This window comes from Leptodactylus fuscus, chromosome 6 (genome assembly GCF_031893055.1).
Source record: "Leptodactylus fuscus isolate aLepFus1 chromosome 6, aLepFus1.hap2, whole genome shotgun sequence".
Taxonomy (NCBI): domain Eukaryota; kingdom Metazoa; phylum Chordata; class Amphibia; order Anura; family Leptodactylidae; genus Leptodactylus; species Leptodactylus fuscus.
In genome coordinates, this window is record NC_134270.1 from 76,449,235 (window position 1) to 76,467,225 (window position 17,991).

The 17,991-nt window shown below is 41.4% G+C and overlaps 1 protein-coding gene across 1 annotated transcript; it reads left to right on the forward strand.

The window, feature by feature from the left end:
* Window positions 1-1,438: 1,438 nt before the first annotated feature.
* On the forward strand, window positions 1,439-17,585 carry LOC142210845 (interferon regulatory factor 3-like). The gene is made up of 10 exons (XM_075280304.1): window positions 1,439-1,621; window positions 4,299-4,499; window positions 4,787-4,970; window positions 6,985-7,079; window positions 7,311-7,365; window positions 8,627-8,785; window positions 10,364-10,450; window positions 12,601-12,966; window positions 14,715-14,833; window positions 17,216-17,585. Exons 2-10 carry the CDS (start codon window positions 4,335-4,337, stop codon window positions 17,384-17,386), a joined length of 1,401 nt encoding a protein of 466 aa, XP_075136405.1. The 5' UTR covers window positions 1,439-1,621; window positions 4,299-4,334; the 3' UTR covers window positions 17,387-17,585.
* The last annotated feature ends 406 nt before the right edge of the window (window positions 17,586-17,991 follow it).

Sequence of the window (17,991 nt, forward strand, 5' to 3'; positions counted from 1 at the left end):
CAAAAAGAATTGTCAAAAAGCCAAATTGGATATAATTTCACAGCAAACATAAAAAAGGGAGTGAACAAAAGTATTGGCACTGTTTGAAAAATCATGTGATTCTTCTCTAATTTGTGTAATTAACAGCACCTGTTACTTACCTGAGGCACCTAACAGGTGGTGGCAATAACTAAATCACACTTGCAGCCAGTTGAAATGGATTAAAGTTGACTCAACCTCGGTCCTGTGTCCTTGTGTGTACCACATTGAGCATGGAGAAAAGAAAGAAGACCAAAGAACTGTCTGAGGACTTGAGAAGCAAAATTGTGAAGAAGCATTAGCAATCTCAAGGCTACAAGTCCATCTCCAAAGACCTGAATGTTCCTGTTTCTACTGTGTGCAGTGTCATCAAGAAATGGCTAACCTCCCTAGATGTGGATGGAAAAGAAAAACTGACGAGAAAAGAACACAGTCCCTACAGTCAAACATGGCGGAGGTTCCCTGATGTTTTGGGGTTGCATTGCTGCCTCTGGCACTGGACTGCTTGACCATGTGCATGGCATTATGAAGTCTGAAGACTACCAACACATTGTGCAGCATAATGTAGGGCCCAGTGTGAGAAAGCTGGGTCTCCTTCAGAGGTCATGGGTCTTCCAGCAGGACAATGACCCAAAACACACTTCAAAAAGCACTAGAAAATGGTTTGAGAGAAAGCACTGGAGACTTGTAAAGTGGCCAGCAATGAGTCCAGCCCTGAATCCCATAGAACACCTGTGGAGAGATTTCAAAATGGCAGTTTGGAGAAGGCCCCCTTCACATCTTAGGGACCTGGAGCAGTTTGCCAAAGAAGAATGGTCTAAAATTCCAGCAGAGCATTGTAAGAAACTCACTGATGGTTACCGGAAGCGGTTGTTCACAGTTATTTTGTTTAAAGGTTGTGCTACCAAGTATTAGGCTGAGGGTGCCAATACTTTTGTCCGGCCCATTTTCGGAGTTTTGTGTAAAATGATCAATGATTTGACTTTTTTTTTCATTCTCTTTTGTGTTTTTTCATTGCAAGCAAAATAAATGAAGATATTAATACCAAAGAATTTGTGCTTGCAATCATTTTCTGGAATAAACTGAGTATTATCTGACAGAATTGCAGGGGTGCCAATACATTTGGCCAACACTGTACATATAGCTATAATAAATGTGTAGTCACCTGCACTTTTCAAGGCGGTAAAATCAAATGTACCCTCATGTAAGGTCACTAAATATATGGCAGAGGGACCTTTTGTGGTTACATTGGACGGATTCCATCAGATTTCTCCTGCATATAATGTACACATACCACAAGCATACACTACAGACATTGTGTTATGTTATGCTATAATCATTTTTTTTCTATTTTTTTCTCTGCTAATTGTTGAGAATAAAAACAGCAATAATATGTGAACAGAGCCTTAGCTGCTATGTATTTACTGCACCCCTGCAATGGACAGAGCTGCTGGGAATTCCACAGTGAGGTCAGAGACTGAGGCGTCAGCCATTGGATGTAGTCACCGGGGGAAGTCGCTGAGTGAGGAAGGATTTTTCAGTAATTGAAACTGAAACTAGTTGTGAGAATCGAAGCCATTGCAGGCAGCACTGAGATCTTCAGGTAAGGAAAACCAGATTCTAATATCAATGTCTATATTATAGCGTATATATATATCTGAGGGGTCTGCACAAGCTTGTCATATCTAGGCACACAGTCTGTACGCCTACTCTCATTCAGCTTTCTTAGTAGATCAGAAGTACAGCCGCCTCTCAGCTGTAGGGCTGTGTACAGACTGCCTCTGTCTGATACATATCTTTATGCTATATATCCTTTAAAATAATATGCGTGAATACTGTCTATGAAATTTAGGGCATATGTAGGGAAAATTCCATGTTTTGCTATATTTTTCACACATTTATTTTTCACTTCTGATATCAGCAGTACTAAAGCATTTAGTAATATGAAATGCACCACAGTCTGTTTTTTTGTGCTATTTTTTCTTAGTTTGTTTGAGGTCATACATTGCAGAAACACGGCGTTATTGACCACTGCAGAAATGTAGCAGGCAATAAAATTATTATTATAATGTTATCTACACATTGTGAAAAAAACAGCGCATTTTCAACAAGTGCGGTATGTTAATTTTACCTGCCAAAACACCACATTTTCCTCGTATACTAATATGGGTGTGGCAAAAATGCACAAAACAGCAAAAAAAAATTGGGCGAGATACAAGCCTTTTGGAGGCTAATGCCCCACGTAGCAGCCTGCAGGAATAAAGCGCAGTGGGAAAAACCACAGCAGTGGTTGTTTCTGTAGGTAATTGTTTCTGCAACAGTTTTGGAAATTCCAGCATGTCCGCTGGGCTTATTTTACCGCAAAGTGGGGGTGGGATTAGCGAAGGGGCCCTGTCTGTGTCCAAAAGTAGGGTGAGCATACCCTTAGAGTTACAAAAAATCCATGTACGACTGCAGCCATATATTTGAAAATTCTTCTTTTTTGGTGCAGATTACTGTGTTTTGGTTTTTTTTTTTTTACCTAAAGCCAAGATTGGATATAGTAGAAGGTACAATATAAATGCTTTCTATTCCTTTGTATTTCCCATTGCTTTTGAAGCAACTTTTAACTTTGGCTCCAAACCTACAGCTTTTCTGCAACGTGTAGCCCTAGCCTACACCAAGCACGTATAATGTATATGTGAGAGTGAGAAAAACGATGCAGCCTGTTACTGTCAGGCCGGGGCCGAAACGCTGCGGCAAAAACTGCGGCATTTTGCTGTCACTGTAAAGTGGATGGGTTTCTAGCAAATCTCATCCACACATTGTGGAAAATTATGTGCAAGCGGAAACGCTGCGATTTCCAAAACCTTTGTAGGTATAATTGACATGCAGCGATTTCCAAAACTGCAACGCAAAGAAATCACACAGTTTATTTTGAGGCATGTCTGCAGAAATAATTGCTGAACCGCTGCACTGAGTGTAATCCTGCAGACTGAATTACTTTAGGGAGAGGTGAGGATTACATGGGTTTTTTTGTTTTCATCTACTTTGTGCAAATCACCCAGCTTTCCCAGATTTCTGAAAGGGAAAACTAGATAGCTGTATCAGGATTTAGGGGTTTATGTAGGTAAAGGTCGTTTGGGCAGTATGTTTTACAGCTCTAACTGGTATGTTTCCCAGTTTTCCTGGGACCTGAAAGGCATATCTGTCAAATTAAGGAACGATTACAGAGGAGGTAGGTGGAATTATTTAGATCTATTGAGTACTCAGCAATCCCCATTACAGTAGTATTATATAGCAGAGACAAGGCGTTAACACCCACAATCGGTGCAGTGCAGGGACTGATCACAGGGATTGAGGATATGTTCACACAGAGTTTTTTGTTCAAGGTTTTGAGACCGTATCCTCCTCAAAATCCTGACCAAAAAGACAGCTCCCATTGAAGTCAATGCGATTCGGCCTGAAGACACACCCTTCTCCGGACTAGGCCCATTCATTGGGCCTAATCCGGAGCAGAGTGCCCTGGCTGGATGCTGGTGCAGTGCACCGGCTTTCAGTCGCGGCTACCCAGAGCCCGCCTCAGTTTCTGGACCAAAAAAAACCCAGGTAGCCGCGACTGGATGCCAGTGCAATGCACCGGCATCGAGTTGCACACTCCGCTCCGGATTAGGCCCAATGAATGGGCCTAGTCGGAAGGAGGGAGTGTCTTCAAGCGGATTTGAGAGGCGAATTGGCCTGAAGAATGAGCATGGCCGTTCTTTTTTCCGGGAGCCAAAACTAACGGCTCCTGGAAAAAAGGCCTGACCAGCTTCCATTGATTTCAGTGGGAGTTGTCTTTTTGGTCAGGGTTTTGAGGCAGATACAGCCTCAAAATCCTGACCAAAATACCCCGTGTGAACTCAGCCTAAGTCCTTCGGTACTTCGGTCTAAGGAGGCACATGGACACCATCATTTTCTTGTAGATCACTGGCATGCAGAACAGATATGGGGAAGATGACAGCCGGGAGTCTATTGAAGACTCCCAGGCTGGTCTGGCATTAATTTTTATGATAGGCTGCTCTATGCAGCCTGTCATACAAATGCCAGTATTTTGCAATTGCAGGGAATTAAAAATTCAAATCACCGAAAAATCTAAAAATGCCTGAAACAGGAAGGAGTTAATGCAATGGTCAAATAAAAAATCTTCTATTCATCCAACAATATATATAATGTGCCTTCTGTTTGTTCCATGTGTACATGTCAGTCAAGTATTGGCATATGGGATATAAATCAATATCAAACATTACATTTCTTGACAGATCGTAGCAAAGTAGACCAATTTGGAGAGTATAGAGATGAGCTCTCAGAAGCCACGTATTATTCCCTGGCTTATCGAACAGATCAACAGTCAGAAATATCCCGGTCTCATATGGATTAACCAAGAACAAACACAGTTCCGAATACCATGGAAGCATGGCCTGAGACAGGATCGTTCAGAGGATGATGTGAAAATATTTGAGGTAATGGTGTTCTTATGTATTAACCCTGGAAATGATTTGTGGCCTGAGAATGATTGAAAATGATATTTATGACCCTACATTTGTTTCCATAAAGCATAAATATGGTGGAATATGGTGAACATCTGAGAAATGGCTTACAACTAAATCTAAGTTAATTTTCTTGTAAATGTATGGTGCTTGTGAATGAAACGTAGTCATCGAAAATGAAGCATGGTAATTTACTAACATTTTATGGTTACTAGTGGGGTGAACTTTGAAGTGCATCTATGTATTTCTTCTATCTCTAGGCCTGGGCGATTGCCAGTGGCAGTTATGACCCTAACAAAGATACAGCCAACCCAGCCGTGTGGAAAAGAAATGTCCGCTCTGCCCTGAATCGAAAACATGAAATTCGTGTGGTCAGAGACAAAAGTTCAGAATCTAATGACCCTCATAAAATTTACGAGATAATCAGAGGAAATATCGCTGGTGGTAAGATTATCTAAATGAAATGTTCTGCTCTGGAATCCTGAAGCATATTGATCCCCAAAAATATATTGTCTTATTATATTTCATTTTAAGTGGAAGGGAATCAGGTATAATGGCTAGTAAGTTAGTGTTCTTGCTGAACTCCTACAACCGCCTCTTATATGGGTTGGAGATATTTTTTGGTGCTTTATGCTAGACTATTTATCTGAAATAACCTGCTACAGCCATTTTCCTTTTATGCATTTTCATTTTTTTTCCCTACCCCAAAAAAAGGCATCATTTATTATTTATTTTTTATTCACAAAACTGCTTTAGGCTAAGGTCCTATGTCGTGGAAAAGCAGCTTTTTTTTCCCAGTTTTTTTTCAGCAATTTTTTTTTAGCCAAAGCCAAGAGTGGATTCAATAGGAATGGAAAATATATTGAAGGTTCTTATACTCCCTTTTGCTCAAGCCACTCCTGGCCTTGGCTCAAAAAAGCACAACAAAATCTGCAACAAAAAAAAGCTGCTTTACCACAACATGGGGCCTCAGCTTTAGGGCGGGTCCCACGTGTTGTAAACGCCGTGGTTCAGCTGACTTCAATTGGAGCCGTTCACTTCTTTTCTTTCTTTCTTTTTTGCCGCTCGCAGAACAAAGAAGCGAACTGTCTTTTCTTGCCGCAGATTCTACGGCGGTATCCGCCACATGTCCGCAGAGTGACACTCCCTCCCAACTAGGCCCATTCATTTGGGCCTAATCTGTAGCAGAATGCTAGTCGCGGCTAGCCGTTTTTTGGACCGGATTCTGAGGCGGCCTCCACATCAAATTCTGGTCCAAAAAACCCTGTGTGAACTTACCCTAACAGTCACTGCAAAGTGGAATCTTATCCACACATATGCGCAATGGAAATGCTGCTATGTCAAAAACTGTTGCGTTTTTGGAAATCACAGGGTGTCAATCATACCTATGGAAATGCTGGCAGTTTTCCTATAAGCATAATGGAAGCAGCAAGTCCGCAGAGGAAACCTCTGCAGACTTTCTGTGGAAAGTGCTGCAGGAACAACCATGATGCGCTTCCGCCAAAGTTTTTCCACAGTGCTTATTTGCTGTGGCTGACTATGTGGGGCCATAGCCTTAAGGGGTTTTCCAGCCCCAAATAGATTTTTCACAGAATAAGTTATTAGTATATGATCCATGAAGTTTTGACACCAAGACCCCAACTTTTTTTATATATATCTTTTTTTATTATTATTTATTTCTTGGGTATTTTTGGACACAGCAGTGCCTATTGTGTTTTTATATACTTTTGTTTATTGTTATACCTGATTTATAAAATAGTTTTTACATTTTAATTATTTTATTTTTGCTTACTTTTATTTATAGACCCTCTAGGGCAGGGGTAGGGAACGTACGGCTCTCCAGCTGTTGCAAAACTACAACTCCCAGCATGCATACTGGCTCTGCTGTTCTTGGAACTCCCATGGAAGTGGATGGAGCATGTTGGGAGTTGTAGTTTCACAGCAGCTGGAGAGCCAAAGGTTCCCTACCCCTGCTCTAGGGTGTTTGAAGCCTAGCGACTCTGATCACCCATACTATATACTTTAATACTAATGTATTGCTGTATATTGTGAGATTCCTGGTCTTCCATCACACACTATCCATGGCTGTGTCTAATAAATATTAACTGAAGACAAGCCTGGAAGCCTTTAATAAGATTCCAGCTATCACCGCCACAGATTGCTGACCCCCAATGACATTACAGGGGGGAAACAATATGGTCTAGCCTCCTTGTTCGAAATTAACCAAGATAGCTAAAGTGTTAACAGGTTAATTCCTTAAATCTCTCCATATGTTCTGGCCATATATCTTGTTTCGGGGAGAGGAATATTGGTTTTCATTATCAAACAGCTGTATTCACAATACAACTCTCATAAATCTCTTAGAACAATACACTGTATAGTCAAATAGTTGAAATATTTTTACAAATATATATCAAATGTTAAGATAATATATAAATAATAAGTGTTTTCTCTTTAGGTGATGGAGCTTCAGAAGACTTGTACAGGAACGACAGCATCAGTCCAACTACTGACGCAGCCAACTGGAACAGCCCAGGAAGCCAGATCATGGTGGTTAGTTGGTTTCCATTTTTTTCTGCAAAGTGACAAAAACCCCTAATGTAACATTTATAAGACGACTGCAGTATTATACCCTGGTATGGAGTGCACGCTGTAATACCCACATGGTCAACTGGAATTCTCTCAGGCTGACAATGCTATTAAGACTGTAGGATAAATATCAACCTCTGCTGGTACCTTTTTATGATTCTTACAGTATTGCTAAGGTTGTTCTTTGCTTCACAGGACAGAAATCTGGCCCATGGCATGACACAAATGCAGATCTCTCATAGTGATGAAGGTAATTACTTTTATATATTAGCAATGTATTCTATATCAAACAAATTAAATAGAAACAAACAAACTTAAAATATACTGCAGAATAGAGATGAAATAGTAGTACATGCAAAGTACTTTTTATTTCATACCTCTCATTATTATTATCATTATTATTATTATCATCAGCAACACTGTTATATCATTATTATTCTTAAAGAGGACCTTTCACGTCCTCAGGGCACATGCAGTGTAATACACCGCTAGAAAGCAGACAATGCACAGTGCACAATGCATCGGCTTTCCCGTTCTGTGTCCCCGCTGAAAAGCTATCAGTGCCGGTACCATAGCTCTTCAGTGTCAGAATGGCGTTTCTGACAGTCAGTCAGGAATGCCCTACCTCACAGTAGCAACTATTGCCCTGTACTGTGAGAGGGGGCATTCATTACCACCCAGCCATGATGCTGAGCGGTGAAGAACGCCCCCTTCCATCATTCCATCACTTAATAGACGTGGCTCCAATTATTCCAGCACAGTTGGATTTTTTTCTCTAGCCCTATGTTCCCAAGCATTATGTGCTTTTACTTTTAGTGTCAGGCAGGAACAGGAAAAGAGGTGTGACTCAGAAGAGACTGAATAGCATATAACATTGCCTATTGCTCAGGAATGGTGGGAGCAAGAGAGAATATTAAAACAACTGTGTAGCAATGAGTGGAGCAGCACCTGTTCACAGATACTAAGAAATGGAGTTGGTGGAGGTGCTGAAAGGTCTTCTGTAAAGGCCATGTCCTTATATTGGAAACCTTTTCACAGTCCAATTAATCTAAAATAAAAATAAAAAAAAATAGGCAACTTGGAAAATAATCTTGCTGTAGATACAGCATCTATAAAAAAAAAAAAAAAAAAAAAAAAACAACCAGAACCAGAGCCATTTGTTCTGTTGTATTTTACTCAGACATCAATGTTAATATAAGGGCACATTCACATGGAGGAAAATGGCGCTGAATTTTGTGTGGAATCCGCCTCAGATTCAGCGCTGAAAAAAAAGCCTCCCATTGACATCAATGGAGGAGGAAAGAGAGGTGCTCAGACCAGGATACTTAGAAGAGGGAGGTGAATAGAGAGAAAGTATGAAGTATGCTCAGCAAGGAACACTAATCGAGCTATGAACTTGCAGCTCTGCAACCAGGCACAGAAATCAGGTCTTGAAAATAAAAGAAGCAATATAGACATCAACCATTCCAGGAATATTGTCTGCTGACTCCATACATTTATATTATGTCTAGATCTGTACCTTGCGCCAGAAGACATAGAAATCCCACTTGAATCACCAGGCCAAGAATGGTATCCTAGCATGTCCTCTCCTGATGTGTATGTGGCTGGTTCTGGTGCTAGTCCTGGCTGCTATAACAATTTAACATATCCGATATTGGAAGAGTCATCCGGTAAGTGCAGTACTAATGATAATCCTTATTATATCAGTAAACAACAATAAATAGAAGGTAACGGTAAGTCCTTAGGTTAAAGTTAAAGTTGATTTTTCCTTTTTTTTATTCTTATTTTTAACTCTCTGTCTTCCAAAAGTACTTCCAATTGTAATTTTTTATTTTTCAGTTCACAGAACCATATAAGGGCTTAATTTTTAATTGATAAATAGTTTATAGTGGTTCCATTTAATATTCCATATGATGTACTGGGAAAACCAATTCTTAGGGGTTTTGTTGTTAAGGCTTTCACTATGTAGTCAACTTGACATATTATTTGTCCTATAATAATATACTAATACATTTTATTTATATAGCACCAACATTTTCCGTAGCACTGTACAATTAGTAGGGTTCAAATACAGACAAAAAGATACATTACAAAGAAATAGTCACTTCACACAATGGGACTGAGGCCCAGCTCGATAGAGCTTACAATCTATGAGGTAGAGGGGGTGACACAAGGTAGCAGGGGCGGCATCGGAGGTAGCATTGCTTATACATGGGTCAGACAATTTTATAATAGAGGTTACTGTCATTACACAAACATAAAACTACGAGCCGACACAAGTTGTGTCCTATGTTCTGTAAGTCAGATGGGAATAAAGCACCTGGAAAAAAAATCTAAAACCATTATTTTTTTTTTTGCTTGGAGTCATCATATTCTCACCATATTCTGACACTCATAACATTTTTATATTTCCTTATATAAGTTTGAGTAAGGCAGGTCCAGGTGCACTTTTTATCGGAACCATTCTAGTGAATACAAGATGTTTTATATGTGTTCATGGGGCTGTTCCAGCCAAAATGACTGCCGTTAGAAAGATGGCGAGGAATCTTAAGGGCTACGATCAGAAGCATGTGTCCAGAAAGGGTTATTAACCACACTTTATTCACCTATAACCGAACAGTATGTATCATTCCGTTACAGATTTAGGGTGAATTCACACTGAGTAAACGCTAGCTTATTCTGAACGTAAAACACGTTCAGAATAAGCGGCGTCTAAAGCAGCTCCATTCATCTCTATGGGAGCCGGCATACGAGCGCTCCCCATAGAAATGAATGGGCTGCTTCTTTCACTCCGTGCAGTCCCATTGAAGTGAATGGGGAGTGCCGGCGTATACGGCAAGCTCTGCTCATGCCGAGCCGTACACGCCGGCACTCCCCATTCACTTCAATGGGACTGCACGGAGTGAAAGAAGCAGCCCATTCATTTCTATGGGGAGCGCTCGTATGCCGGCTCCCATAGAAATGAATGGAGCTGCTTTAGACGCCGCTTATTCTGAACGTGTTTTACGTTCAGAATAAGCTAGCGTTTACTCAGTGTGAATTCACCCTAAGATCTCTGCTTGCTGTCATTCAATAGGAACCTTCATTACTTGAGCCCAAGAGACAAAAATGCTACCCATTGTAAAAAGTACTACCCATTATAAAGGGGATATTAGACCTTTAATAAGTCGACATCACATCATTAAAAACTGAGTCACATCTGTTAAAAACTCTTTGTATAATGTTGTTTGTCTCCTTTGTATTTACAGGGCAAGGCGTTCCAGTCGTTCCAGTGGAGACACAAGAATCAGTGCAGCAAAACTTAATGAATCAGTTTTTCCCAAACAATAGCTTTGGTAACTTTTTTTCTTACTCAGTTTAATGGTTTCCAGATATTTCATAAAATATTATAGTTTATTTCACTGAACTGTAGGAATAAAGACTGCACATTCTAGAGCTCCCTTTGTCTGTACAATATAATAGACATGTCGGGTCACTTGATCCTTCATCTGTAGCCATGTTGAGACCAGAGCTCCAGTGATATAAAGTGGAATATACAAGGGTAGGCAGTATACAGAGAACAGACATCAGATCAGTGAAGATCTTCCAATTACATTATACAAGTAAGTGCCAGTCCCATCCAAGCAATGTCTTGGGTTGGAGGAGTTGAGCTCTATATCAAGCAGAACAAAACTCCGATTTCTATATAGATTTATTGTTATCATACTTCTCAGGCCTTAGACTTACATGAATTTTCTAGATCTCTCAGGCTGTCATATATCATACAGTGTGTTGACTTTAAAGGGATCCTGTTAGGTACATTTGGGACACTAAGCCACCTGAAGCTCCTTAAAGGGGCTCTATCAGCAAAAAATGGCCTGGGCGCATGCGCAGTAGCATACGGCTTCTACTACGGCTACTGCGCATGCGCCCAGGCCATTTTTTTAAATCAGTGTCAGCGAGCGCCGGAGGAGGACGGGATCCGAGGACATCGGAGGAAGAGGAGGCGTGGAAGAAGAAGAAGACACACCCTGAATGCCCGCCTAGCGTGCATGATACATAAGTAGATCATTCTTTGTTAGGTTTTCCTGACAGAGCCCCTTTAAAGATTGGTGGATTAGCATCCCAAATATTCCTATAGTATGCATGTATGTGCCTGGGTATTAAAAATAAGCCTGTATATAAGAGATAGGCCCTTCAGTGAACAGTGGCAAATAATGGGTGCACAAGCAATGAGGCCAATGAGAACATCTCTGAGCAGTAAGGTGCTTTTTTATACACTCTGGGCACAAGCAGCTGAACTATAGAGCTATTTGGGACATTATACCAGCAGTTTATAGAGACCTGCTGGTGGATTAGTGTCCTGTATTTACCTGACAACTTTCCTTCACCTAAACAAGATAACACGTACAAAAAGAGCAAGAGGTCGGGTGAACATAGTTCAGGGATTGTGCATCCATTTAAAATATGTTTTTAAATATGGCTGCTGTATATTTCTGTTTTTGTCTTGGAACAACTTCAAGAACGTAGTTAATATGGTAGTCAACATGTCAAATATGGCCCAGATGTGGCTACATCAAGATAATGAAAAAGGTTGTTGGAAACTGGCATATGCATAAATATGGTAGCTGGAGTGGCACTGACTAGCTAATCTTGGCTCATTTCTTAGTATATTCACATAGGTCTTAGCAGAGGTCAGATGTGTACGTGGTTAGCATGGGTAGAAGCCACACAAGTTTTGTTCCTTTCACCATGATAATTACATTGGCATGTCAGAACTACAGGAGTACCGATGTGCGCAGATGCACAGTAACATAACTCTTAGATGCCATTGTCTTTATTAATGGCTGTGATTAAGGGATTAAACAGTCACGATTGATGTTTTCACTGCTGACTGCTTTTGCAGCATGGTGTTAGTTGTGTTATACTGCTGCTCGTGGTGCCAGCTCAACTCCTGAATAGGTGATAACTCAGTGCCAAAATAGTACAGAATTTCATGTTAACCACTACCTGACCATGACATGATAGTAGGCCATTGAAGTCATTAATGGTGAAGCATATGTATGTTTGCCATACCTAAATATGCCCCGATAACCTGCCCGACAAGCAGCTCTCATGTGCCTGGTAAATAGATCATTTAGATCACATAAAAATGCTCATTGGGCACCAGCATATCTAATGCAAACAGGGGATATGCTGTGGACAAATGGAAACTGTATGGGAATGAAGGATTCTAAGTCATTACCATACTAATGCCAGTTATTGATTGTGTATTGTGTACTGGCTCTTGTTAAAGGATAGAATTGTTGTTTCTAGTATTTCAGCTCAGTTCCAGTTGAACTAAATAGGACTGGGCAGCAATACCACCCTCTTGTGGACAGATTTGTCACTGTTTCTGGAAGAAAGCATCCATGTTTTTTAACCCCGCAAAATTCTTGTTTGTTCTCCATTTTAGCATTATGTAAATGTAATTTTATTTCTTTTCATTTTTTGTTTTGTTTTATAGCAACTGAATTTGATGTGAAGATTTATTACCGTGGAACACTGGTAAAGAGCACCTTGGTAAAGAACTTAAATGGCTTCCACATCACTTCAAGAAGACATCCAGATCCTGAAAGTTATTTAGAGACTGTGACACTGCCACCACCATCTGCAATTCATGACCAGAGAGTCGCTGCTGAAATAAATAAACTTCTAGAGAACCTGCAACAAGGCACAGTGGTGGAAGTGCGAGATGGCTCAATATGTGCCAAGCGGCTGGGCAAGTGCAGGAGCTTTTGGTCAATGACGGATATGCCAACCATACCTCAACCCAATCCTATAGACAAAACAAACTATTGCGTTCTGTATAACTGTCAACAATTTGTCAAAGGTATGTCAAATAAATTCATGAATATTGCATTAGGATAAGTTCATACGGGGTTTTTTTTAAATCAATGGGAGCCGGTCAGTTCTTTTTTCCGAGATGCGAGATGCTCATTCTTCAGGCGGAGTCGCCTTGCAATTCCGCCTGAAGACACTCCCTCCTCCCAACTAGGCCCATTCATTGGGCCTAATCTGGAGCGGAGTACGCGACTGGATGCTGGTGCAGTGCACCAGCTTTCAGTCGTGGTTACCCGGTTTTTAGTCCAATTCTTATATATATCTCATCCTAAAAAAGTTGGCTAATAAGCAGGTCACCATAAATAATTCCCACAAAGGTTATTGCCCAGCATTCTGGGATTCTCATCATCCTGCCTAGTGATGCTGCAACATGTGAGCAAAACATGTAACAACCTCCTTAAGCTGGGATTTTTGGTCAGGATTTTGATGCAAAATCTGCGTCAAAATCCGGCTCAAAAAAACGCCTCCCATTGAATTCAATGGGTTCCCTTTTCCACGAGCGGTTTGTTCCCGCTCGCAGAAAAAAGAAGCGACATGCCCTTTCTTCAGGCGGATACTGCGGCTGATTTAGCTGCGGACATCTGCGGCTCGACACTCCCTCCAGACTAGGCTCATTCATTTGAGCCTAATTCGGCATCCAGTCGCGGCTTGCCGTTCTTTGGACAGGATTCTGAGCCAACCTCCATGTCAAAATCCGGTCCAAAAAAACCCCTGTGTGAACTCAGCCTTAGGGTATGTTTGCACAGAGCTTTATGCATACAGATTTTTAAGTGGAATCCGCCTCCTATTCATTTCAGTGGGAGTCAGTAACAGTTTTTTCCTCTAGCTGATTTTTTTTTCGGCTAGAAGAAAAAAAGTGACCTATCTTAAGGCGGATGCCACTGTCAAAACCCCACTGAAATTAATGAGAATTTTGATGCATTTTATGATGCAGTTTTTGCAAAAAATCGCATCAAAAACCACTAGCGTTTTTTTTAAAGAGAAGTTTCCCAGTCCATTCAGTGTGCTGGAGCAAAAAAAAAAAAAAACACGACAAGAAAACAATAAAAACTGCATAATGTAAAAAAAAAAAAAAGTTTTCTAATTCTTGGAGCAGATTTTTTTAGCTTACTAAATACTCCATGTGAACATACCCTCAGTGCTGTATTGGTGGACACTGTTAAAAGTCTTTGCTTTTGATTCATATTATGTTTTGGGTAGCATGTTAAAGTTTAATCGCTGACTAATAATACGGTGGTCTGCAAGAGGGCTAAGGGTACATCACGGGAGGGGTCTACAGCTTACTTCCTTTGCATTCCACAGAGGCAAAGTCTGTATGTTCATAGTGTTATCAATTCGGATATGCTGCAGGTTTCACCCTACACAATGCATAGTGTCATATCCGACAAAAAATTCTGCAGCTTGAAAATCCATGCCAAAGAGGTGTTCTGCTGCTGTTTTGTTTTATTTTGTAGCATGTGTATATGATCAGTTATAGTCTGATCGACTTCATGGGACTGTAAAATGAAGCAGATTTTCTATAGATGAGCTGCGAACCCATCCTGTGTGAACATAGGAGATTAAATATTTTTACACATGTATTGTGTAGCATATTCCTCATTCAGCATATCTTCTGGTGCAGTATAGCAAAGCATTAAACCAATACTTATAGAACATATCAAGATATTACCATGTTTTATTTATTTTTTATTTTTTTACAATATTACATTTCTACAATAAATTTCTTCTTCTCTTCAGAACTGATTGAGTTCATAGAACAAAAGAGGAAGGAATCCCCTCAGTATTCCATTTGGATTTGTTTGGGGGAACTGTGGCCAGATGAGAGATCTTGGAAAAAGAAGTTCATTATGGTGCAAGTAAGTTTCCTACCTGTGAAATGTGTAAATCTATTAGACTGTACTAAACATAAATTTTATGACTATCCTTTAAGTTATGGCTCCACGCAGCAGGCCGCAGAAAAAAGCGCAGCAGAAACTCATTGTCTCTTTGTGGTTTTTCCCACAGATCTTTTAACAGAAAGTCCGCAATTTTCCTCTACGGAGCATTTCTGCTTCGGGTATTTTTTTGCAATGTATGAATGGGGTTTACTAGAATCCCATCCACTTTGCAGGGACTGCAGGGGATTAGAACAGATTGAACAGAAAGTAGTATAAGGCTAGGTTTACACTTGCGCTGTGCTTTTCTTTGTTCGTATCTGCCATGGGACCCGAACAACGGAGAGCCTGCTTTCTAAAATAGTGGTTTCCACCAGTTTTAGCATTCCATGTAAAACTTTTCTCCTATTCATTTGAATGGGTTTTAAAAGTAAATCGCCAGTGTTCATATGCAGCCTCTCTGCGAGGAAACAGAGTTTTTTGCATGGACGCAAAGTTGGACATACAGGACTTTGTGTCTGGCCAAAAAAAACTGTTTACCCGCGGAGAAGCTGCATACGGACATTGGCTATTTGTTTTTAAAACCCATTCAAATGAATAGGTTTTAAAACTGACCTCCAGGAAGCCGTCCCCTATCCAGTTTCTCTGGGGAATAGGACGGAGACCCGGCGGGCGGAGACGAGTGCAAGTGTGAACGCCCCCTATGGAGACTACGGCGCAGATGTGAACGAAGGCTCAAAAAAGTGCAACAAAATTTTCAACAAAAAAAAGCTACATTTTTGCAACATGGGGCCTCAGCCTTGGATTTTTTATAGTTATGATCTATCCACAGGATAATTCAATAGTACATGATCTGGGAGGGTCTGACACCAAGATCCCAGACAGATAAGCTATTCTGGCAGTCTCCAGGAACAGGAAGCTGCTGCAGTGGATGAGGAGTGTGTGTAGTCTGTTTCTATTCAACTTAAAAAGTGGGCTGCTCCAGTCAAGTCCACTGTATATTGGTCATTTCAAGGAAGTAGCATCACCACTCTTATTACTTGAATAAGAACAGCCTACATGCACTCCTTGTCCACTATAGCAGCTTGTGGCGCAAGGAGGCTGCCAGAAAGACAGGTGTCAGGCCACTACTGTCACACACTTTAATCATAGGGCCAACAGTGCACTTGCATCGGGCCTCATGGTAGCTGGGGCCCTCTTTGGACAGCGGGACACTTCTGCATTTGCTGTCCCGCTGTCCAGGGCAGTAGGTCCAAGCTACCCAAACTTATTGAATTGAAGCCAGTGGTGAAGTAGGGAGCTGTCCGCTCTCTGCTTCACCACCTGGATACTTTCTTTGCTCCAGGCGGCCTGGGAGCCGGAGGTGTGATGTAGTGATGTCACTTACATCGCGCCTGTTACTCCTTAAAGACTCCGAGACCAGAGAGAGGAGGGAATGGGGGAATGGGGAAAGTTGAGTATTAAGGTTTGTTTTTTTCTTTGTATACAGTGGGGGGACATGATACGGGGGAAAAGGTTTGGACATAACCCTTTGGAGACAACCTGGGAGGTGGGGGGACATGATACTGTTGGGGTAACCTGGGGTGAGGACATAATACTGTCGGGGCAACCAGAGGGGCATGTCAGTGTGGGGGGACATGACACTATGAGGGCAACCAAGGGGGTTGGAGGACATGATACTGATCCTGTGGGGGCAACCTGGAGTGTAGATATGATACTGTGGGGGAAACCTGAGTGGGGCATGTCAGTGTGGGGGACATGATACTGTGATTGCCTCCCTAAAAATGCACCCCAATATAATATCCCCCTCCATGTCTCCCTCAGCTGGCCCCCACAGTTTAATATCCCCCTCCAGCTACCCCCACAGTTTAATGTCCCGCTCCAGTTGCCCGTAGTTTAATGTCTCTCACAGTTGCCCCCTGTTCCCCTGCAGTTGTCTCCACAGTGTAATGCCCCCCTCCTACCAAACAAAAAATACTCACTTCTCCTCACTCCCCTGCTGTCTTGAGTCTGGAGTCTTCAGGGAGTTGCAGTCGCAATGTAAGTTCCGTCAATACATCACACCTGCAGCTCCCGGGGAAGAGAGAGGATGAATGGTGAAGCAGGGAGTGGACAGCTCCCTACTTCACCATTGTATACAACTCATCACCGTCCAAAGGTGCCAATGAACTGACATTGGACCACCCCGAACGGCAGAGCAGCATATGCAGGACTGTCCTGCTGTCCAACGTGCACCGCTGACCCTATGGTTAAAGCGGCCCTGAAACTGTCATGAGTAGCAATGTATTTTTCAAAGGATCTGCAAATCGCTGTAGTAGAATATGTCCTTTGAATATTTATGCATTGTCCCTCTTAATATTTTAGATCACACCAATCTCAATGCAAATGCTTCATGAGCTGAGTTACAACACCGGAGCTTCGTCTCTACGTAGCAGTGAGGTCAACTTGCAAATCTCCGACTCTTTGTCTCTACAAAGTACGAGTGAGCTGCTGAATTTTCTAAAAGAGTTTGAGGAGAAAATGGAGTGTGCTTAGAACACACAAAGATCCGTGCTTCCACTGTAATGTTAAAAGATCATTTGCAGACAATAGACATGAATTAAACTATTTTAGAAACATAACAAAAAAAAGGCCTTTTCTGAGAATACCTTCTACAAAAGACTTGAGACTCTCAACATCCTTAAATGGGAGTGACTACTGGGATCTGCTGCATTTTAGACTTCTATCAACTGCTTATATACTGTATTAGGCCTGGTTCACATGTGCTGCTTGCAGGACTTTTCTATCCGCATGATTCATGCGGACACCGCATGGTAAACACACGGACCTCATTATAGTCTATGGGGTCCATGTGGTTTCTTAGCTAACCGCTTTTTAGTGCATTTGGTATTCCATTTGGGGGGTTCCCAAGTGGACTCCCTGAACGGAACACCAAATGCAGATGTGAACCAGGCCTTAGAAAATCTTCTCTGCTTTTGGTGTGCTACAAATTGGGCCTTGTTTGTCAAAATTGTTTAGCAGGAAAACAAGCGTCATTGCCCATAGCAATCCTCTATTATTGGTTGCCATGGATAATAAGGCCAGTTTATTGTTTAGATAGTTATGATAAATAAGACCAAGTCGGGACAGGACAATGGGAC